This window comes from Elaeis guineensis, chromosome 4 (assembly GCF_000442705.2).
Source record: "Elaeis guineensis isolate ETL-2024a chromosome 4, EG11, whole genome shotgun sequence".
NCBI classification, from domain to species: domain Eukaryota; kingdom Viridiplantae; phylum Streptophyta; class Magnoliopsida; order Arecales; family Arecaceae; genus Elaeis; species Elaeis guineensis.
The window spans coordinates 90,297,399-90,322,580 of record NC_025996.2 but is presented as its reverse complement, the minus strand read 5'-3'; the positions used below and the strand labels follow the sequence as shown (position 1 = coordinate 90,322,580).

Sequence of the window (25,182 nt, the reverse complement as noted above, 5' to 3'; positions counted from 1 at the left end):
ATCTGTGCATCATAGAAGGATTCATGTGCCGATGTAGAATTCAGTGATGAGAATTGAGAAGAATGCCAATCACCCAAAAATCCTCTTGGAAATATATCTTGGAACCCTTTCCCTACGTTGAAGAGATGCACCACCAGAAAGGGTTGTAGGGCTCTACAAATGCTTTTCCAAATTGGTTGACAAAGTGGGTAAGCATTTTCTTCTACTCATGCTAAATCTTTCCCTCTCGTAATAAGTTGCAACGATCAAAGGGTGGAGCTTGATTTCATTATCCTGGTCCACCATTTTCTTTCGACTTGCACAAGTCGTCCCAACTCGACAAGAGTAGCCACTAACGGTGGCTGTTCCTTTACATACACGTACCCTTCGAATTTTGTCTATTTTATTGACAAGCTGACATGGAAGCCTGGGCGGATGTTCAAGGAGCTAAATTGGTATGCGTTAGCCTTCTAGCAGTAATAGGATCCATCCTTTGATTCTCTTGGTTGTACGAGTGCTACGATTGGTCAAAAAAAAAAAAATGAAGAAGCTGTCTTAGAATTTTAATAGGTGTGGGACCTAGTTGCACTCCACCTTGCTCCCTAATGAATGCAGTTGGAGCCAACTCAATCGGATTTATCCAAACAAGGCAGGCTGCTAGCACTATTGATATTATTGTGATCAAACTGGGTAATAGATAGAGTGGTCTATTCTTGCTTCGGTATGATAGCCAAGAAAGCAAAAATAAATCTTGAAATATCTAAATTGTAGATATCTCTGAAAGAAAAACAACAGAAATCATCTGTTGGAAAATGAAAGATAAATTAAAGAGAAAAAGGGTAGCAAGAATAGAAATAAAGAGAGAATGAAGCTCATGGATGGAAGCATGCCCTAAGGCACTATCTTTAATGAAAGATTCACACCTAAGAGGTGCATGATTTCCTTGGTGGAAAAAAAGATTCACCCCTATGAGGTGCATGAGTTGCCGCTTTTTTCTACGATACAACAACGAATTATGCATGCACGAGGTGGTATTTGGAACCCGAAAAAGTAATCATGCACCTAGAGCACGGATAGAAGAGATTTAGAAAACAAAGATGAGAATGCTCAAAGCTTCGACAAAAAATCTATGGAGGCACCCACATGCACAGAGCAAAGCTCCCGCAACCATTCCTTGATCTAGGCCGCTAAAATAAGAAATAGCTAGTCCTCAATTGAATAAAGGGCTAGTATATTGAGCTGTTATAAAATCAGGTCAAATCATACTAGTAAAATGTGCCTAGGCACAAGAAGTAGGATGAATTAAATAAGAAATATGGTGATCAACACATGGAGAGAATGCATGCCCACACATGCCATTCGCATGGCCACATATGGCTAACCTCACCAAGTGACGCCATATCATGCATCATACACGCACACATGTGCTGGTGCAACTCAAAAGTTTTAAAATTTCTAAAACACCTGTAGAAACCTTGACAAAATACCAAAATGAAACAGGTTTCTAACAGTCCCCCACATCCACATGTATTTGAAATTTTAAATGGAGGAGAACTGGACAACATTATACACCATGTTTTTGATGAGATGTGTCTTCCGAGCTTGAACCTTCGCCCAGTGTTGGCAGCTTCAACTCACATAGGTCCAAAGAACATGAGATTGGTGAGAACATCACAAACATTTCATTAAAAATAAAAATCATTGATGTTTTTGTAAATGCATTTTTTTTTACAAAACAAAAATTAGAAGAAAAAGGATACCTAGAATCCTTACAAGCGTACATAGCATTACCAAAATTCACCAGCCACTTCCTCACTGCTCTGCCTGTGGTTACAACAGCTGACACTTTTTATTACAAGAAATACACATGGGCATACAAACATAACAAAATCTACAGAGCAGAGGTTACTTGCAGGTTAAATCATATGACAAAGATGACCAACTTGACATGACTGAGAGCTGGTAAAGGGGCTAATCTACTCCTTGTTCTGAGATGAGCGATCCTTCTTATGCCCACCCAGGATACGAGAAATCTGCAAACCCCTACTGAAGGCCTGATTAAATAGCATTCGGGTTTGGAACTCGGACACAAATGGGAACCAAGCCAAAAAGGCAATTGGGGTAAACAGAAGAAGGCCCATTATGATTTCATAGCCTCGGGCAAGTGCGCGGATGGATCCCCAAAGCCCAGCCCATCGCACGAGACCTCTACAAGCTTGTGCAATCTGAAGCTCAAAGAAGCATATAGTTAATAATGTGAAAAAAGAGTGGAAGTAATGGGCAGAAGAAATACGGGACAGATAAGCAGGGAGTATATCTTCACTGACCAAAAGCAATCCCCATCCAGTTGGCATGAAAGCAAGGATGCAAACAATGATGTCTTGCACCGTCATATGTGGAAGGGCAATCAAAGTGATCAAGATGGAAACAAATGTTACAAAAATAAGAAACTTGATCAGCCGGAAGACTAGCTGAAAGTTTGCACTGAATCTCCGCCTCCCAACAGACACAGTCTGAATGATACCAAAGAAAAGATGATAAGATATCCAAACAAGACAGATACACCAACAAATATCAGCTACCACCACATTCATAATGCTCAAAACAACAATTTCAGTTTTCAAAGAATAGTTGGAAAAAAATCTTCTTATATTTGATGTTAACAATCAAACTAACCAAAGGAAGGATAATCACGTGATTACTGATGGTAATAACCTTCCAGTCAAATAAGCCCATAAATATGTTGACAGTGGGATGACAACCAGAATGCATAATTCATTAATCTAAAATGTGCATATAGAAACTTTCTCAAGATTTGCTGAAAAATATAAATACCTCATGGTAAAGAACCTCTTATGAACTATTTTTTTTACTACTGTAATATCATTTTGAAGCAAAACCTTGTCTATTTATCAGAGTCATAAACAATATTGGATCCCATTGATCTCTGTGTCAGAAAAGAGTCAACAAGTGCAACATAATTTCTCAAGCATCCTTGTAGTTACAATGTTTATTATAGGGAGGAAAAGGTGACTCTAGGCACATGAAACATGTTCAGAGCTATAAGTAACCGACAATGTACTCATACAGTGGCTATCATATACAATGACTCGGATTTCCTCAATCATCGGAGTATTACCTTGTACTGATATCGTTGTGTGCTTCATTCCTAACCAGTCAAACATCAAAACCATATTAAATAACCAATGTTGAGAGAAGAAAGATGTTGATTGCTGGTGCACAGGTTTCGTATGGTCCTTAAACTAAAAGGGCATCCAACCTTGTTTATAGTTTACTGGTTTACTGATTTCAAATCTTGGTAACAATAGGTTCTCAACATGATAAGATTTTTTAATAGCATCTATCCATTTTGTGGGAAAGACACAATCAAACATGAGAACTGAGATATTGACTATTTAAAAGGGTCTTTATGTGTATACCCCGATTTGTCACCCTTATAAATATCTAAATTTGCGGGTACGCCCTCATGGATTTACTATTTGCATGCACTTGCAAATTTACTATTTACACGTATACCCTTATTTCTTTTTGCATACCTTCCCTTCTGGAGTTAAGGGCATACATGCAACAAAATATAATTTATAAGAGTATACATGTAAAAAGAAATAATTTGTAAGGGTATGAATTAAATAGCAAATTGGTGATGATATACATGCATTTTCAGTTATTTACAAGGGTATACATGCAAAAGCAAATAATTTATAGGATTATACATGCAAATAGCAAATTTGCAAGGATATTCATGCAATTTCAAATATTTATAAGGTAATACATGCAAAAACCCCTATCTAAAATTTTTCAAATTGCAGAAGTTGTCATAGAACCAAATAACATCATATTATATTTACTTTTTTTGTACATTTTCTTTATGTTGGTTTTGTATAAATGTATGTGACATGATCATATTGGGCATAATTGTTTCTGTTATATTTGGGAGCATCAATGTGTGGAACATGAGCTAGATAAGGCTAGCTTAAGCTTAAACTCTAGCTAACTTAAGCTTTGCTTGGTTTTGGGTCACCATCATTTCAACAAAGAGGTGAGACTATGAGGAGATAGAGAAAAGACAAGCCAATAGAGATGACAAGACTGCTGCTGAAACAAATAGAGGGCCAACATGAAGGATGATATCGTGTGGTTGATGTTGCCATGAGAGGCGAAGCATTAAGGTAGAGTAGGCGGTGCTCAATATAAAGGAGGTGACTAGAAATCAGGATTGCATTGATGAAATGGAATTTAACTGACATATAATCCGTGAGATGGGCAAGGTGCAGTTTTTTCTTCCTTCAACCATGCTTGAATGCAATATAGAAAACATATAACAAAATAGATAACAAAAATATAATAGAATATAAAATATGTAAGAATCTAGGTATTTTCCCAAATAAATTTTTGATATTAATATTGTGACATACTGTCACTATACAAAATTCTAATGGTATATGTATATCCATTGATATGGTTAAATCAAGGTTTGCTTTACTGATTAGTATCGTACCGAACCATCCTGATAATGAACCATATGCAGTCTCATACCGTATCGATAGTTGGTATGCCTCACCATCTTATACTGTACCATCTACCAACACTGTAATGGGATGGCATCAATATAGGATATGGTACCGAAAGAGTGAACCTTGGATAAAATAATATATTATTATGAAGTAATAAGATTATGATCAAACTAGTGTATGATAAGAAACAGAGAAGTATTGCTCCTCGTAGATATTTAAATACAATCTAGTGTGGTCATTAGTGGTTGTACTTTTACTTTTAGGTGAGATCATGATCATAAAAAATAAAATAGCAATTAAGAAAAGATTAGTGGAATCTAGTGCATATGGGATATGAGTAGGGTGCAGTATTAATGAAAAGTATTTTGTATTAATTTCACCAAGTATTAAGCAATTATGTTTATTAATAATGTCATTATTTTTTGTATTTTAATGTAGTAGTACTAATGAAACATTCTTCATTTAATATAGTTCATATTTTGATAAAGAACCATAATACATATAAGTGCTACCTATTATCTAAATTAAAGAGCTCTAATAATATTATTATTAATATATATTTAGTAGTGCTAATGGAAAATTCTTTATTTAATATGGTTTATATTTTAATAAGGAATCATATTAAAGAGTCCTATTTATTATCTAAATTAAAGAGCTCTTTTAACAAGTTTATTACTATAGGCATCTATGTGGTGAATGGAGAGTGCTACACAAGCAGAGCCTTCATTACGTTGGGCCTTTATATCTTATTTAATTATTACTAGGCCTTTATTGAAGAGCCTGTATAAACTTAAGCTTATGTTTAATCTGATCCATCACTTATTTGGGGATTTTTTGTCATTTTATACACTCATTAGTGACTAGGCCCCTTTAATAATACGAATAGTACTGCACAATGTGTGAAGACTATGCAGTACACTTCCTTCTCCTACGTCTTCTATCTCTCCTCCCAACTTCTTCTCTCCTCTTTCTTGTACATATTTCTTCCATTTGTTTGCTAATCTCTAGGTACTATTATAATCAAGAATCACATACTAGGCAGTAGCTTACTTATCCATAATTTTTATCATTTTTAATTTTTTTTTTAAATTTATAGCATGTCCAAAAGTGCAAGTTCATTTTTTCCATTTAGAGCATTTAGCTTATTTCTTTTAGTGCATCAAACCTTCTCTCATTCTTTTCTTAATTTAACAATATTTTCCACATATATATTTTTTTATTAATTAAAAGTAGATAACTAATTTGAAATTTGTAACTATTACAAGCAAGTCATATCGGTACCGTACCACTTCGATATGGTACAATTGGTATGGTATGATATGCATCCTGTGCTAACGTAGCTTCCAAGTTATTTTTCTCAATTTTTATCTCAATACACCTCGATTTAGGATGGTATGGATCAGTATGCACCTCGGCATGGATTTTGTACCAACTTGAAGTGGGGTTTCGTACTAGTTTCCTTTCAGTACGTTATGGTATGCCCCATATCGGGTGGTATGGGACGGTATGGCAAACTATGATTCCAAGTCTTGGCTCAGATGAAATCTGAGCATGCATAATACTTGTTATAGATCAAATTTTCATAGCCCGAGCATATCACTAGTACAAAAATGGAAAAATGGTTTTAGATGGGATGATCTAGTGTAAAAACCTTTGTACAGCTCATTCTTCTTTCTCCCATTCATGCCCTCAAATGGTGGAAAAAAGAGAGAACCACCCTTTAATCCACCTCAAATGGTGTAGACAGGCATATCATTGGGTTTCAGAGTGATCCCCTAGGGTTGCTTCAAGGTGATCCAACATCAATCCATCATGGAACTACACAGTCTATCACTAAATGACTTGATCCTACCCCAAATCACTCGATTTTTCCTTAGTTTAGGTGGTTTGGACAGTTTGCATTCATACCGAGCCTGTCTATATTGAATCGAACCTCCTTGTATCAACAAGTACAGCTCATCCTTCTTTCTCTCATTCCTGCCTTCAAATGGTGGAAAAAAGTGAACCACCCTTCAATCCACCCCTTAAGTAGTACATGGACATATCATTGGGTTTGAGAGTGATCCCCTAGGTTGGTTCAGGATGATCCAACCTCAATCCACCCTCGAACCACACGATCTGACCCAAAATGACCTGATCCTACCCCAAATCACTCGATTTTTCCTTATTTTAGGCAGTTCGAACAGTTTTCATTCATATCAAGCCTGTCTATATTGAATCGAGTCTCCTTCTATCATGAGGCCTTGGTACGGTATAGACCAAGGTATGAACCAAATTGCTCATTATTTCAAACCTTGTTTACAAGATGTATAATGGAGATGAAATTCAAAACATGTAATTACTTACCTTCATGACAAGCAATACTATTAAGATCACAAGCCATGAAATTCCATAAACCTGCAAAAAAGGAAATGGAATAACGAAAATGAGATTTTCCTTTACCCGTCTCTTAGATGTTTGCAATGCTATTTGCACAAAATAACTACAGAAATAAAAACAATACCAGAACACTTTTGGTCTTTTTCGTTATATTTAAGTGATAGACAAGCCCATATTGATAGATGAAGAAGCGTAATGCCAGCACTATCTCGACAAATATCCCACGCTTTCCTGAATACTTAAGATGTTCTTGCTCCTTGTCCCACCATGACTCCCAGCTTCTCTCAGGGGATACACCAATCCCCCCATGATTGCTGATCCACTTGTTCCAATCAGTCCAGTCGTCCACAATTTTTTGCCACTCAAATCCCGAAGGATTAAATAGGAAAGGAGAAAAAAGCCATGTGCCCACCATAAACCACATGGAAATTGTGATAAAGATGTATGCAGCAGCAGATCTATATGACTGTCCAAAGATTTGGTAAACAACAAGCAATATCATCATCTCAATACCCTTAACAAAATGACTTCGAGAATACAGCCTGTAATTCTCTGCAAATTTGGCATGGAAGACCACAAACCCACGACCTGTCCCCCTATATTCTGCACCTCCATGGAGCAAAGTCCTTCCATAATAGTGAGTCTTAGTTCCAAGAGAAAATGTAAAGAAAACAGAAGCCAATTGTAACTGCATCAATATAAATTCACTCAATGCGGTGCGAAATCCTTTTTCCAGGCCAATTTCCATCATCATTGGGAGAGCCATTAGAAATCCAAGCTGTACAAAAGATTGGGAGGCAAGAGCAACCTGAAGGGGCTCGTTATGAATAAACCTTCTACCAGCTGCCAGGCCTTCTTCAAGTCCACTAAGAACAAGATAGAGGCGTCCATAAAGGAACACATAAACTGTAAGGACTGTCACCTGTGAGTAAATGACAGATTCAACCAAAAAAATTGATTACATGGTGAAACACAAACTGAAGAATTTCAGTGCAATCAGTATTGCTCATACCAAGGTACTGAAGTAGAATCCAATAGTGGTGAAATAACATGATAGCATCCTAAAAAAATCAAAACGGTGACCAAGCCTGTATATGTCACGACTCAACGTCTGCTCCCCATTTCCATTTGCTATCTTTGCCTCAAACAGTGAGATCTGATTAAGACCTACATCTCTCCCTTTACCAACTTGCATGTATTCATGATGAGTAATATTGCCTTCACGAAGTGTGGAGTTGAAGCCTGCCATATGGAAGCCAAAGAGAAAGCAATGTATGGTTACATGATTAGATTCCCAAGGCATTTTTCAGTTATGCAAAGAATGTTCATGAGTTAGAACTTTACCTGCAAAAATGTCTTCGCTCAAATTAATAATCTTGGATGCCTTGCTTACACCACCCCTTGTGAGGTGGAAAATTCTATCAAAAATATCTGGATGACCATAGTGAAAACGAACCCTGGCAAGAAGAAAACAAGAAACTACTGAATGCCTGGCATGCATTCAACCTAAAGCACATGCTAGCAATTACTGAAATATCTCAAAGATTTAAATCAAAAAGGGATGGCAAATTGCGAGTCATATGACAAATTCAGAAATCCATGCATTAAGTGCTACAGTCCTTACTGTAGATATGATGCTAATGTGATATGCAGCATTTCATCATAACATCTCCATTTAGAACTTCTTTAGGACTAGCTATGACTTCAGGATTTTGCAACAAATATTCATTCAGCGTGGATAAGTGGCAATGAGTCAAGGGGTGCATGGAGACTCGTTAAACAAAAGGAAAATTTGATACTATTGAAAATAAATGCCTTTATGGGTCAATAATTGGGTCATGATATACGAGTTGTCAATTGTGAATGGTCAGCTATTGTCGAACCAACCCGAATCGGCGCCAAATCAGAATAGTTTAGCAGGTCGGGTCAGTTCGGGTATAAATCCCCCCTCCACGTTTGAAGGTTTGAGAGCTTGAAGGCTCTCTCATTCGCTTTGCCACTAGATGCTATCTCTTCGATACCTTTCACCTCTCTCTCTGATGGTGACCACTCTCCTATGAATCACCCTCTCCCCAAACTCTAACCGTAGTGCTAACCCCAATATCCACCTCAGTTCCACTAAAGCCCTTTGACAACTCCCCTTTCTTCCTGCCGCCCTTCGCCGCTTCCATCGCTGCTCTTGAATAGAATCGTTGCACATTCTCGATGCAAATGCCACCAATATTGGCATCTTGTCCATGGTGCCCTAGTAAGAAGTAGCAAAGAGCTCATCAGTGCTTCTCAATAGCGCGATTACCAGCGAAGATTTGGAGATTGCCATCAATGAAAGGCTCTTCATCTTCACCTTCTTCCTTGTGGCCCACCTACCTTCACCAGTAAGCCTCCCCCCTCTCTCCATACCATGATTATCAGCGAAGATTAGGAGATTGCCATCAATGAAAGGCTCTTCATCTTCACCTTCCTCCTTGTGGCCCACCTACCTTCACCAGTAAGCCTCCCCTTCTCTCCCTCCTTCCCTCCCTCTCACTCTCCTCCTTATCCCCCTCCCTTTTCCTGTAATACATAATGAAACGGCACAGTACGAATCCATACCATATCGAACCAAGGTCTGCTGTATCGGTACCAGACCCCGTGCCAATAAAATCCTATTATATTGGTTATTGGTGAAGAGTAGGAGACCGTCACCGTCGGAAGGCTCTCTATCTTCACCTTCCTTCTTGTGGCCCACCTACCTTCGCTAGTAAGCCTCCCCCTCTCTCTCCCTTCCTCCCTCCTTATCCCCCTCTGAAACGGCACAAACGAATCCATAGTCCATAGTACTCCATACCATATTGAACAAGGTTTGCCGTCTCAATAGTGGACCCCATACTAGTAAAATCCTATTATAGTGTTAGTACATGGTACGGTAGTATCAGTATGGAACAGTATGGCATAATGGTATGGTGCCGGTATGGTACGATATTCTCCATACCGGATGGTATGAGTGGTACAGCAAACCATGTACTAAATAGTATCATCAGGTATGAGCCTCGGTACTAGTTTGGCAAATCTAGATCAATACATGTGAGTAGCACAAGTTACAGAAAATTTGGAATAATTCAATGCATAAAATACTACAGCTTTAGTAATTGCAATTGTACTCATACTTTTATTATAGGTCATTAAATAAGAAAGTCATAGGAATGAAGAAGAAACTCTGCATCTCCAAAAGATTAACATCATTTACATCAATTATTGATGTTTTGCAGTATGGGAATGAAATTTGTGGTTGAATATCATTGATACACACCAAAGGTAGAGAGAACACACACAAAGATAGAGATCACTTCTAAAATGTTTTAATTCAAATTCTTGTTTGGCCAAACCAAGGATTCCTATTCTAGTTAAATTTATGAGGAATATGATTTTGCACTAAAATACATCTAGTAGAAAGTCAGTTTCTATACCCTCAACTAGGTTTAGCTAACTACATATGATTAAAAATGTGAATTCTAAAGTCTAAACAATGGTGAATCCCAAGTATAGTTTTCCCCTTTATGAAGAAATAAAATCAAGGATAGCCAACGGACCCGAACCAGATAGTTTGGCCCGTACTGAACCATACCAAAATCGGGCTAGGATGATTTAGCCACTCGATTATATATTCCTAGTTCTTTTGATAATTCACATCTTCGCTCCCCCCTCATTCGATTTGGTCAGCTTTCTTCCAAGTTTCAATGGTTTGCATCTTCACTGCCCCTTCCCCTTTAAGAGCTGCTCACCAGTAAGCTACCAAGCGATCACACCCTCCCTCTTCGACTTGGCATCATGGTAAGCCTCCCCACCTCTCTCTCGCTCTACTAGGTAGGGTTTCATTGTCCTTTCCCGGATCCACCCCTCTCCGGCCACTACAACATAGGACAAAGGCCTCATCCCCCGATCCCTCCTCTATCTCCCACTCCACTAGGGTTATGCATAGGGTTTCATTGTCTGGTCTTGAATTCCACCCTCTTTGGCCACTACAATATAGGATGAAGGCCTCATCAGGTGAGTCCTCCCTCTCCATTCTCTCTCCCTCCCTTCCTCCTTCCTCTCCGACCCTCTCCCACTCCCTCCCCATCATTTTGACATGCAATGTTCAGTATGGTAAGGACCAATACCATATCGTACCCGTCACTAGCTAGCATACCTACTATGCAATACTCCAGTAAAACAAAGATATCGATGTAAGATCCATTCAACTTTGTTTTTTGACAAATATCTAACAAAATGATAATAAACCAAGTTATCAGCATGCTCATGGATGAGTATTATACAATTAGAAATCAGAATGTCATAATAGACACAAAGGGCCTAGAATTGCAAGTTCCCAGCTAAGTCACATGTAAATCTTCATAACTATTAGAAAGAAATATTTAATATGTTGTAAAAGTCGTTATAGAAGTTTCATGATGGCATTCTAGATATTCATACCATGAAACAGGGTATTTTATGTCCACATTTATAGAAAATCTCATAAAGAGAGGTATAGGAATAAATACTCACAATTAACTCAAATACAACGAGTCACCACACAATGGGCGCAGATAGACATTATGCACAAACTATACATATGCAATTGACGTATATAGAGAAACAACAAAATGACATGTTTGGCACACAAAATACATAGATGCAATATACTACTTTTGGTAGGAATCGCAAATAGATAAGTTATTCTCGAGCTAGCTAGTGTTTGTCTTAGAATTCAGCTCAAACTTGGCTTGCTCGGTGATTGAACAAGTGAAGCTTGAGTTGGGCTTAGCTTGCACATTTTTGGCTTATAATCTGGCTCAAATATTATATTTATATATTTATATTTATTATAATACATATAAACATATAATACTTGTGATTTTAAGTGATATGTAACTAGACTTCGGATTAAAATCCAACATTTCTAATGGGTGAATATGATGAGGAAGCCCTAATTGCTTCCTCCTCTCTCACACAGTCCCACACCCAACTTAGCCCCACTACCATCACCTCTAACTCCCTCTCCCACCAATATTTCTCCATTTCATCCTATTCAACAAAAAAAAAGGGTAGTATTCTCCTCTGGCACATCTACAAACCTTTCTTCTCTATCTCACCGCCTACCACCACTTCTCCATGATGTTCACCCACCAGTCATCATTGGCCACCCAATATAAACTTCTTTCTTCCTTTCCTCCACCACATAGTGGAGGTCAAGGTTGATGGTGGTGGTAAGGGCCAATTCAATGGTGGAAGCAAGGTCAATAGAGATCGTGATTGTGAGGCCAAGATCAATGGCCAAGATCAATGGCCATGGTGAGGGCAAGGTAAGAATTGGTTTAATTTTCAAAGAAGAAGAGATTCACATTCATGTCTTGGAGGATGGATCTCATATTTGGATGGATTACTCAAACACTGCAAGGGAGTTTGAGATTTTCAGAGTCTGCAGAGCACGTTGCTTTGGTACCATTTTGGCCTTGTGTGTTATTTGATGATGGTTATTTAGCCTAGAGGTGTAGCCAAGCCGAGCCAAGTTGAGTAGCTAAAGGCTTGAGCTTGATTCGATTCAAAATACTCGGACTCGAAACTGGACTCTAGATCGATCGAACTTTAATATCTAAGCTCAAACTCAACTTGATCAAAAAAAAAAAAATACACAAAATTAACTGGACTTGGCTCAAATATCAACCAAACCATACTCGAACTCGAGTTCGAGCCTTAGTCATAATTAAAAAATATGGTTAGAAGTTAGGAGTCAAGTTGAATTAAAATAATAATATAATTTAAAATATTGAGTTCATAATATATTATAAATAGAATATAATATTATATATATATACTTGACTAGGCTCGCAAGCTTTCAAGTTGAGAATTTTGCTAATGGAGCTCGACTCGAAAAACTGTTCGAGCTGCTTGAGCTTGACTCGAGCTTAGTAATAGTTGAGTCCAGTCGAGCTTGAGCAGCTTACGGACTACTCGGCTCATTTGCTTGCTTAATTTAGCCTTTCTCTAAGTACACATATGTATGTATGTATGTATGTATGTATATATGTATGTATGTATGTGTATGTATATATGTGTGTGTGTGTGTGTGTGTGTGTGGTCATGTATGTATGTATGTTTTCATGTATATATATTCATCTATGTAAAAGGAGATATAAATATTGAAAGAAAAGGTGAGAGTCATGAGACCTTTAAAAACAAAAAATTTAGAAGAAAAGGAAGAAGATCTGGAAAGGATCTTGGAGTCAAAAGGAAAAACCTTGCTGATCAAAGAAGAACCTTTAGAATTCATAACATCTATAGAAAGATTTACAAAACAAAAATTGTATTTGTGAAATTCAATATAAAATTAAGGATATAATACAAAACCTTGATAGATTTGAGAGCCGATGTGAACTATATAAGAGAAGGATTAATTCCTTCTAATACTTTGAGAAACCTACTCACAAAGTTCACACAGCCAATGGAGGAGAACTAAAACTATAAAATTCTAAAAATCCTTGTCTGTATAGGAAACACTTGTAATAAGACATCACCTTTAATAGTTAAAAAACTAAGGCAAGGAGTTGATCTTAGAAAACCCTTTATATCTTTAATAAAACATTACCATTACTGGAAAGGACATCACAACCCAAATTGTTATCTACTTCAGCATATACGATACCATAACTTTTAGAAGTAATATATACCTCTTATCAAGAAAAAAGAAGTAATACATAACTACATATAAATATACACACATATATATTTATACATATACATATATGTGTATATACACGTGTGTGTGTGTGCGTGCGCGCGCGCACATTTGTATTCCTAGACTTTTCTTGTGCTGGGTTGGAGTGCTCATTGATGCTGGCTCATTTTAGACTATTTGTTTTGGCCTAAAATGGCAAGCTAGTTTCCTATTCTACTCTTGTATTGTAATATACCCTAGCCCAATGGAACCAAAATTGACCTAGGCCTGGTCCATTTGACTGGCCCAACCACCAGATATTGGGCCCAAAATGTTCCTGCATGAAGTTTAAAGCGTGACAAAAAAATTTATGAAGAAGACTCCCATCGGGAGTCTCCTTTCGAAATCACCGGAGTTCGATGCCAGGGAGGACTACTTCTCCTTCATCCTATTTAAAGGGGATCAAACCCCCCTTCGAATGCAAGCAGCGATCAGCCACCAGCCATCATCGGAAGGGATTCATCTTCCCTTCTAGAAATATTCCACCAAGTTTGCTGGAAATCAGGAGAAAAAGAGGTAAGATGACAAGAACTTTGATTAATCCTCTCCTCCCTCTTCCTAAGACCTTAGATTTTTTATTTCAACGGGCAATCGTTGGAAAATTTTTGAGCAAAATAAACCCTGTTTTTCCACAGTCTTCTCTTTGATTTCCAATGCTGTTTATCGCTGCCAATCCCCGGGAAGGGAAGCATCAGCTGCACCACTAAGACCCGATCACTGCCGTCCCCAACCACATTGGCCATGAATGCCATTCCAGGGAAAGAACAGGGAACATGAATCCCCTATTTCGCTAAGAAAAGAAGAGGAAAGAGAAGAAAAGAGAAAAAAAAATAAAAAGATAAAAATAAAAGTACAATTTTCTCTCTCTTCCCCTTTTTTCCTCTCTTTTCTCACTTTCTCTCTATTTTCTCTCTCTAGATTCTCTCTCTTCACATGATTTCTCTCTCCAAATTGTTTCTCTCTTAACGTTTTTTTGGATCTTCGAGAAGACTAAATGGGTTTGATAGATCCTGAATCATGATCATCAGATAGTGTGCCAGCACCCACTTTAGCTAGAGTGGATATCACTAGATTTGATCATCCATGATTTTTATTGAATCATATATACATTAAGTCAATCATGATTTGATTAAATCACCTTGATCAAACCAATCGAGATACTGGACAATGGCACCTTATCAGTCCTGTTCCATCTTGTTAATTCCTCTCTTCTTTAACATTCACTCGATTTATGAACCCAATGAACCAGCCCTGTTGCTTTGAATCCAAGTTGATCCGATAGAGAGACTTGAAACCACCTTATTAGTCAGGTAATAAGTCTGCACCATCGGAGTCTTTGTTGAGCATCACAAAATCTGATCTTTATTGAATATTATATCTTAAGTGATCTTCATTAGATGAAGCTATTTGATCAAATCGATCTCCGATCAACGAACGATATACTGACCTCCACTTTGGTTTTTGTCAAGTACTACGAGATCTGATCATCATCTATCTCTATTGAACTATCTATATCTTAGTTTTAATCATGATCAGATAAAATATCTTGATTGGACCGATCGGAACATCAGGTGCTACTGCTTTGCCAGTCTTGTGAAAGTGTTAAACTTAAAATTTTTATACTTAAATATTCATAGTTAAATTTTTGTAAAAGAATATTTTGAATAATAGGTTCTGAAGGATCCTCTCAAGATTGATTAAATATGTTCATTCATTATTCTACAAAGATAAGTAATGAATCATTTTTTTGAGATATTAAATTAAATAATTTATTTTGAAAGTAAATAATTAGTCTCTAATTTATGTGTGATTTATGAAATTATATTTGAATGGAGAGTGATTTGCAAATATTAGGATTTTTGAAAAATTATGATTTTTTTATTTATTATGAAATATGCATATATTGACTGAAATTATGGTATGTATATTACCTTGCAAAAATATTTTGGTATGCATCGAATTTGAGTTCTCAGCCTAATTACATCATCTGGACCCTACTAATGCAGGTTATGAATTGGTTCTTTGGACCTCAATAGAGATTGTGCATTGCTTCTCTAGACCCTGCCAATGCGGGTTGTGCATTGCTTCTTTGGACCCTACCAATAGGGATTATGCGTTGGCACTATGATTATGATTGGGCTCATTATTTCCATTCTTGCCGCACCACAAGATACAAATGTAGTCATAGTTAAAGGTTGTTGAGTTACATGTTATTTGTTTCGAATCAGATTTATAATTTATGCATACGAATATTTGAAAGTATTTGATTTACATAAATTAACATGAAATATGTTCTTATGTTTATTTATGACAATTATTTTTGCATATTATATTTTATGATAATATCTAAAATATTTAGTTGAGATATTTATTACTTACCGAACTATCAAGCTTATTACCTCTCTTTTGTTTTTAGATTCCGATACTTAGTCGCGGATGCGGGTGTTACTTAAGAGTGAGACTAGAAGCAAGATTTGGCACTATCAACATCGTCAAACTTAAATTTATTATTGTTATTTTAAATTTTTAGTGGATATTTATTTGATGTAAAACTTTTAAATTTGGTTATCCATTGGAATTAGTTAATAAATTGAATTTTGACTTTTAGTGATTTAATTTAATTCCACTATGATGCATTGATATTGTACTTGGAATGCCTTGCATGTTTATGGAGAGAGTTTTCCATGAGTATACGATGATTTTCATGACCCTTGGCTCACGATCTCGGATTAGGGGCATGACATATATGTTGACCCTTATGGAAATGCACCTGCAAGTCTTCATATTCGAGTGGTTATCATGCTTCTCATCCTCCATCAGAGTATCGATCAAAATTAGTTCTGAATTTTTTTGAATTTCTGCTATTGTACCCGTAGAGTAACAGTATCAGCATAGCTATCTGGATAAACGGCCTACTAAGATATTGGATGAGCATAATACCAAGGCTAGATCTAAGTCCCGGGATCCAACTACAAACATAACCTAGATGTTTACAAGAGGCATCGACACTTGGAAAAGAACAGATACATGTATATTGCATTTCCAATTTTTAGTATATGTATTTTACAATTTACATTTTTAATGCTGTACATAGTTAATTTAACATGCATTATACATGGTCACACTATTCTTTAGGCATGTAACATAAAAATTAAAGTAACATCATCATTAAAGTACATTCTATTTAAACAAAAAAAATGAACTCAAAAACCATTGCGTCCACTTCAAACTAAATAAAGCTTTAAAAAACCTCTAAAATAAAAAAAATAAAAATAGATTTTTTGTTATGCCACGTTCCCAGGTGTGTGGAGTACCTCCCACCAGGAGATCAATGAAGAAAACTTCCTGGAAGGGGATGAAACACGTTGAAGAAGAACAGCCTTTCTGGTTGCAGCAGCCTTGTAAATCCTGTCGGCAGGATTTCTTTCTTCAATTTGAACCCCTTCTCTATCAGATCTAAAATCTACCTTTTGGGACCTGGAAGCACACTTGATGAAGCCTCCAAAACCAAAAATTAGGACCTGAAACTCCTTTTGGGCGGCCAAGAGGAGGTGCTCAAAACAGGGGCGTGCAAAAGAGGCAGCGCTAGTTCCTTTCTTTTTTGGGTTGGCGGCCAAAAACCCCTAGATTTCTTGGTTCTAGGGTGTGAAGAAGACCAGAGAGAGAGCGAGAAAGGAAGGAAGAGAGAGAATTCTGAGAGAAAATGATTTGATTGATTGAACCCTTCATACAAACCCTAAATACAAAGATATTTATACAAGGTCAATATGACCCAACCACAAAACTCCCTTGGCTAACTTGATATGACATTTGTGCTATAACCCAAACCCATGTACACCCATGATTTGAACAAATCTCATCTACCTAGGACTCAAATCTAGCCTAAAAGAAGTTAGCCTCTTAAGATCTAAAATTTCTGGACCTCAAGACCTAAAAGTCTGACAGCCTTTCATCCTAGGACCCAAACTAGTCTTAGAAACCCCATGAGCACCTTATGGACTTTGGACTTCGGCCTTAGTCTTGATCCCCTGAGCCTTGGGAGCACCACATGAGGCCCAACAATCTCCATCTTGGTGCCCCAAGGCCTCAGCCAACTCCGTCCTGTCCGTCAAGCACATCAGTGTCACACATCTTCGAAAGCTGTCCCGTGGAAGAACCTTCGTCAGTACATCTACTGGATTCTCCTTGGTGTGGACCTTCACCAGCTCCACCTCGTCTTCTTCCATAAGCTCTCTGATCCGGTGATATCTAATGTCAATATGCTTCATCCTCGCATGGTAGACAGAGTTCTGTGCAAGTAACAGTGCACTCTGACTGTCACAGTGCACCCTGACGATCTCCTGTGCAAGGTCCATCTCCAACACCAAACCCTTCAGCCATAAGACCTCCTTCGCTGCCTCCGTAACGCCAATATACTCCACTTCAGTGGTCGATAAGGCCGTGATGGGCTGCAAATATGATCTCCATGAAACTGGACCTCCAAACAGGCTGCATACAAAATCTGTCGTAGATCGTCGAGTGTCCACATCTCCATCAAAATCAGCATCTACAAACCCTCCTATCAGCCCCCGAGCCTCCTTGGACATGTTGGAGAGTCCTTCAGCACCTCGCTATCCGTAGCAGATGCCGACTCCAACAGTACCCACCAAGTACCTGAAGATCTCCTTCAGTGCTCGCCAGTGCTCCCTGCCAAGCTGTGCCATGAACCTGCTGACCTGGCTCACTGCGTGGACGAATCCAGCCTACAACACACCATGACGTACATAAAGTTTCCCACACTAGAGGCATACGGCACTCTCTCCATCTCCTGAGCCTCCACCTCAGTTTGTGGCGACATCGTCTTCGAGAGTCTAAAGTGCTCAGCAAGTAGCAGCTCCGTCGGTTTTTCTTCCTTCATCCTGAACCTCTCCAAGGCCTTCTTGATATAGCCTCCTTGAGATAAATGCAGCACCTTCTTGGCTCGATCTCTAAAAATTTTCATGCCTAAGATCTTGCTCGTAGGCCCCAAATCCTTCATCTCGAACTCTCGAGACAAGACTGCCTTCAGTTCCTGCACAACCTTCCTACTCTTGCATGCTATAAGCATGTCATCCACATACAAGAGTAGAAACACCCTAGACCCATCCTCCAAAGATCGAACATAAACACAAGAGTCATACTCGCACCTGGAAAGCTCGATGCTCCTCACATAGGAATCAAATCACTTGTACCATTGCTTCGACGACTGCTTCAGTCCGTACAGCGATTTCTGCAGCAAACAGACCTTCCCTTTTGCTCCTGGCTCTTAGAACCCCGGTGGCTGCTCCATATAGATGCTCTCCTCCAAATACCCATGGAGGAATGCCGTCTTGACATCCATCTGCTCCAGCTCTAAGTCCTAAGCTGCTACGATGCTCAGCAACAGCCTGATGAAAGTATGTCTGACGACAAGAGAGAAAACCTTGCTGAAGTCGATGCCTTCCTTCTGGGAGCATCCTTTGACCACTAGCCTCACCTTGTACCTGATACCTCCCTGCTCCGAAGGCCTCTCCTTGTGTTGGTAAACCCATTTGCAACCAATGGATTTCTTCTCTTGTGGCAACTGCACCAATCGCCACGTCTCGTTCTTGTGAAGAGACTGCATCTCCTCAGACATTGCTTAGACCCACCTGTCTCTGTCCTGGCACTCCATGGCCTCCTCGTAGGTGTAGGAGTCCCCATTCGCTGTCACTAGGGCATATGACAACGTCTCTTCGAAGCCATATCATTCCGATTGCCTGACGTTTCTTTTGGGCTTGTGCAGTGCAACCCCGATGTCCATCCTAGGTCCAGCTTGCTCCTGCTGGACCTCTTGGCTTCTATCACCTGTCCGAGCTCTCTCCACCTGTGGAGACACATCTGAAGAGTACTCCACCTGAATACCAAGTCCTCTCGATGCACCTGCAAGAGGCAAAAGAGAATAGGATGTAAGTTGTCCAGCACTGCCCTGCTGGACCTCCTGCTGTTCTTGCTGCTCCTCCATGCCATCTCGCCTTTGGAGAACTAAATTTTTATCGAAGGTGATATCCCTACTGATGACGACCTTCTTCTCCAAGGGATCCCACAGTCGGTATCCCTTAATTCCTCGTGGATACCCTAAGAACACCATCTTCCGTGACCTGGCGTCCAACTTGATCCGCTCACCAGCACCGATGTCCACATATGCCGTGCACCCAATCACCCTTAGATGGCTCAGCCCAATCCTCCTTCCAGACCATTTCTCCTCTGGAATACCACCATCTAATCTTGTGAGATGACCGATTCACCAAATAGTAGGCTGCATCCACTGTATCAACCCAGAACGCCTTAAGAAGCCCTGCCTACAGCCGCATGCACCGTGCCTTTTCCAAAAGGATTCTATTGATCCTCTCGGCCACCCCATTTTGCTGAGTCCCTTTCACGGAGAAGTGCCTTTTGATGCTGCACTCCTCACAAAAAATATGGAACTCCCTACTGGTGTACTCTCCGCCATTGTCGGACCGTAGACACTTCAAGCTCCGACCTCTCCTCCACCTCAGCTTTCCACACCTTTAATTCGGTGAAGACTTTTGATTTCTCCTTCATGAAGTAAACCCATACCTTCTTTGAGAAATCATCTATAAAGGTCAAGAAGTATCTCACCCCGTTTCTGACTGAAACCGGAGCCGATCCCCACACATCAGTGTGGACTAGTTCCAGTGGGGCTGCACTGCGGGCTGAACTGCTGGCAAACTGCACTCTCCTCTGCTTTTTCATCTGGCATGGCTCACATACCTTTAAAATACCTCCCATCCAGATCTGGAATTAGACCATGCTTGCTCAGCTCCATCCTACAATCACCCATATGGTCTAGGCGGTAGTGCCACAACCGAATGAGCCCCCTGCTGATCCTGCACTGCAGCTGCTGCATCAAATTCTCCGATCACCATAGATCCTTCCAACCTGTAGAGGTTATTCTCCATCTTTCTACCTCTCATCACCACCATGGCTCCATTGGAGATATTTAAGACTCCACTTCTAGCACGACTGCTGAAGCTGAAGCTGCTCCGCTCCAAATGACCCAGTGACACCAGATTCTTCTTCAATTCTGGGACGTGCTTCACATTTGTGAGTCTGCACCATCCCATCAAACATCCTCACCCGAATGCTCCCTATACCAGCAACCTTGCATGGGTGATCATCTCCATGTGTCACGGTCCCCTCATCAATCTTGGTCTATGTCACGAACCAAGATGGATTTGGGGTGTAGTGATGCGAACAGACTGAATCTAGGATCCATACATCTGTGTATCACTTGTGACCATCAGATACCACCAAGAGATCATCTTCCACCATACTCAGCGCATCAGATCCTCCCTTGTCTCCCTTCTTGCTCTTCCACTGCGGGCAATCTCGCTTGAAGTGCCCGATCTCATTGCACTCGTAGCACCAAACCTCTTTCTTGCTTCTACTCTTCTGGGACTTTGATCGTCCCCTCGACTTGCCCCTTTCTTTTCCTCTTCCTGACCACTCCCTCACAGCCAAACCATCCTGGGAAGCTCCATCCTTGGTCATCTTTTTTCGCTGTTCATTGGAGCGCAGCACCGAGACCATGTCTTCATACTCTAGAGTCTCCTTGCCATACAACAGCGTCGTCACCAATCGATCATAGGAAGGGGGCAGCGAGCATAGCAATAATAGAGATCTATCTTCCTCCTTCATCTTCACCTCAACGTTCAGTAACTCGTTGCACATTTGATCGAACTTCTGGATATGACCCAAGACATCTCCACCTTCCTGCATCCGAAGGCTGTACAGTCTCTTCTTCAACATCAGCTTGTTGCACATATTTTTCTCCATATACATGGTGTGCAACTTCGACCACAAACCCTTCGGAGTCTTCTTCTCTAACACCGAATAGAGAGCCACATCCGTCAAACATCCTTTAATCACCGAACAAGCCTTCTTCTCCAGGGATATCCATTGACGATCCGACATCCCTTCAGGCTTCTCCTCCAACGTCTGATCTAGACCTGCTTGAACTAAGAGATCTTCAACCCTAACTTTCCATGTAGAAAAAATTTTCTTTCCCATCAAACTTCTCAAAATCGACCTTCATGTTGCTTGCCATGGCTGGATCCAAACCAAATCACAACAGAAAACTCTAAGGGATTTGAGAAATACCTTGACAGGGATCTTGCTGAAATTTCAACCTTTGAAGATCTTCACCTTCTGGCGTCTCGTTCTCCCTCCACGCAACACGGGCTCTGATATCACTTGTTGTGCCACGTTCCCAAGTGTGTGGAGTACCTCCCACTAGGAGATCAATGAAGAAAACTCCCTGGAAGGGAATGAAACACGTTGAAGAAGAACAGCCTTTCTGGTTGCAGCAGCCTTGTAAATCCTGTCGGTAAGATTTCTTTCTTCTATTTGAACCCCTTCTCCATCAGATCTGAAATCTACCTTTTGGGACCTGGAAGCACACTTGATGAAGCCTCCAAAACCAAAAAATTAGGATCTGGAACTCCTCTTGGGCGGCCAAGAAGGGGCGCTCAAAACAGGAGCGTGCAAAAGAGGCAGCGCTGGTTCCTTTCTTTCCTTTTTGGGTTGGCGGCCAAGAAACCATAGGTTTCTTGGTTCGAGGGCGTGGAGAAGACCAGAGAGGGGGAAAGGAAGGAAGAGAGAGAGAGTTCTGGGAGAAAATGATTTGATTGATTGAACCCTTAATACAAACCCTAAATACAAAGGTATTTATACAAGGTCACTGTGACCCAACCACAAAACTCCCTTGGCTAACTTGATATGAGATTTGTACTAACCCACACCTATGTACACCCATGATTTGAACAAATCTCATCTACCTAGGACTCAAATCTAGTCCAAAACAAGTTAGCCCCTCAAGGCCCAAAGTTCCTGGATCTCAAGATCAGAAAGGCTGTTAGCCTTTCGTCCTAAAACCCAAACTAGTCCTAGAAACCCCATGAGCACCTCATGAACTTTGGACCTTGGCCTTAGCCTTGGTCCTCTGAGCCTTAGAAGCACCACATGAGGCCTAATATTTTTCGTGTACTGATATTGGTCAACACAATACGATATAAGATTGGTACCTAGCAAGGTTCGCTGTACCGGTACCGGACGGCGTGCCGGTCCCGGACCAGTATGGTACGGTACGGTACCGGTACCGTACCGACAAACGGTATGCCTGGGCGTACCGATCCGGTACCGGTACACAATATTTTTTCGATTTTCAAATTTTTTTTTTTGGATTTTTGAAGTTAATAATTGATAAATATAACTTCAATATGACATTATATTGCATATTATTGACATATTTGGGTTCAATTTGGAGTTAGATTGCGGTACAAAGATTCTTAATAGCCATATGTTGCAATCGAATCAGTTTCATGCAGAAGAAAATGGGTTTGGAAGATCCAGAACACATCATAAAGCCCTCAACCATTTAACTTGATTAAAATTAGGGTGGTAAAACACCTGAACTCTCTTCTATTTGACTTATTTATGAAAAGCCTTGCTCCAATTGTGATCCTATATGATATCGCATATAACAGTTCAAGCTTCCAGCATCACAACATTATGCAATTAGAAGTTATTCAATTTTATGATTCCACCATAAGAATTTCTTCATTAACTCTGAGACATATATACCACTACTAGCATCACAAGATTTATGATATTGATACAACCAGATATTATTCAATTTTATGATGCCATTTTGAGTTACTAATTGGAATATTAGATATCGCTCATGCTTCTTTTTTAATCATAAATACTGAGTGTTGTGTGATTATAATACTGAGATTTTTATTTTAAAATCTTGTTGAGGCTCTAAACTATCTGTTACAACTGCGATTAATTGTTGTGGAAACGAATACTTAAAACGGTACGAATGCACAGGGTTAAATGAGCAAGGAGTCATGGTACCAAATAGGGAGAAGGGTAATGGTAAATGCTTAGTAATTGTTGGGGCGGGGAACCTCTATTACTAGCTATCAGAGGTTCAAAATTTCCTTTCAGATTCCTCTCAAGTTCTCAGAATGCTTCCCTAGGCATTTCCATCTGTTTGGTGATGAAAAACCAAATCAAATTCATCTTACGAGTTGGATTCCGATGAACTAATACATGGTACAAGCTTTACAATCTCGGTACCGGATCTTATACTGACACCATTCTATTATAATACCGATATATATTTCAATTTGATACAAAACAACATACCAAATATTGGTATAATATGAAATAACATATCAATATGATATAATACATCATATCGGATACTACAAGACAGATGGTATAACAGATATGATAGAAAGAGAGAGATATGCTTGAGATTTCATTTTATTTCAGATACCAAGAAAATAACACAAGATCCTCATCAAACTGAGCCACCTTCCTCCCCTTCCTATGGGCGGTATGGTTCAGTTCATCCCGAACCGATCCAGAACCGAGCCATACCGTCCGGTTCCGGGCGGTATGGGCCCGAACCGCACCGAACCGCCCGGTTCGGTGCGGTTCGGGGTCTTTTTCCAAAAAAAGGTTCGAACCAGACTGGTAAGGGACCGGTCCGGCTCGGTACGCCCCGTACCGGACGGTTCGGCCCGGTATGGCGAACCATGGTACCTAGTATCTCGGTCACCCACCAATTTGGTACCAGTACTAGTACCAAACTATACCGATCACCCACCGATATGCAGTCCACCACCAAGACTGAACCTTAATTGTGATAGCTAAACATTTATGCTTGTCATTCTATCTCATACAGAATTTGATGTGTACAGCTCAAGCATATTTGAACACTTGGAATGATGTGTTAAATGCTCTATATTGCTTGCTATGATATGTTACCGCTTTATCTAAAAACCCTATCATTCTTTACTCCATGCAACTAGTCCTTTCCTTACGGACCTTGTGACCATGCTAGATGAAGAGGAATTACGAGACGAAATTAGACAATCCTGATTCGGGATGGATGTTTTTTATTCAAAATACTGTATACAAGAGACCATGAAGGACAAGGCCATTTTCTAGGTATCAACTTCTTTGTGATATGTTGAATGGGCACATCCCAACTGGGGATATGAATATTTTAGGATGATCATAACGATGTTTAGGGCACTGTTTGAAAATTTTGGAGGCTCGAGGGTTATATCCAGCACTAGGCACATAAACACAACTGAACATTTGGCCAAGTTTCTTTTTTGTGGTGGACATGGTGTCATGAACAGGTTGCTTGTTGAGCCCTTTCAGGATTCTAGTGAGACAATAAGTCGCCATTTCAACTGACTAGTAAAAGTGATTACTATGCTCAGGTACCACTACATTCAAACCCCTGAAGGGGACGCACCTGTCCACCCGCTTATCCTTAACAACCCGCACATCTAGCCTACATTCAAAGTGACTTAGTTAACATTGCCAGCAAAAATGACATGCGCTTGACATCCCACTATTAATATCGCATGCAAATACATTTAAATGAAGAATGCTATTGATTGCATTTATGGTGCCCATATCCCATTATTCTTTGTAAGGGCAAACAGCGATGATACCAAAATAAGAAGGAAC

The 25,182-nt window shown here is 39.6% G+C and overlaps 1 protein-coding gene across 1 annotated transcript in view; it reads right to left on the bottom strand.

The window, feature by feature from the left end:
• Nucleotides 1-1,623: 1,623 nt before the first annotated feature.
• LOC105034926 (callose synthase 3) overlaps nucleotides 1,624-25,182 on the bottom strand; it is a 162,375-nt gene continuing 138,816 nt past the window's right edge. The window contains 6 exon segments of the mRNA XM_010910260.4: nucleotides 1,624-2,204; nucleotides 2,307-2,492; nucleotides 6,861-6,911; nucleotides 7,018-7,815; nucleotides 7,906-8,135; nucleotides 8,238-8,350. Coding sequence (XP_010908562.2) covers nucleotides 1,956-2,204; nucleotides 2,307-2,492; nucleotides 6,861-6,911; nucleotides 7,018-7,815; nucleotides 7,906-8,135; nucleotides 8,238-8,350 — 1,627 coding nt within the window. The 3' untranslated portion in view covers nucleotides 1,624-1,955.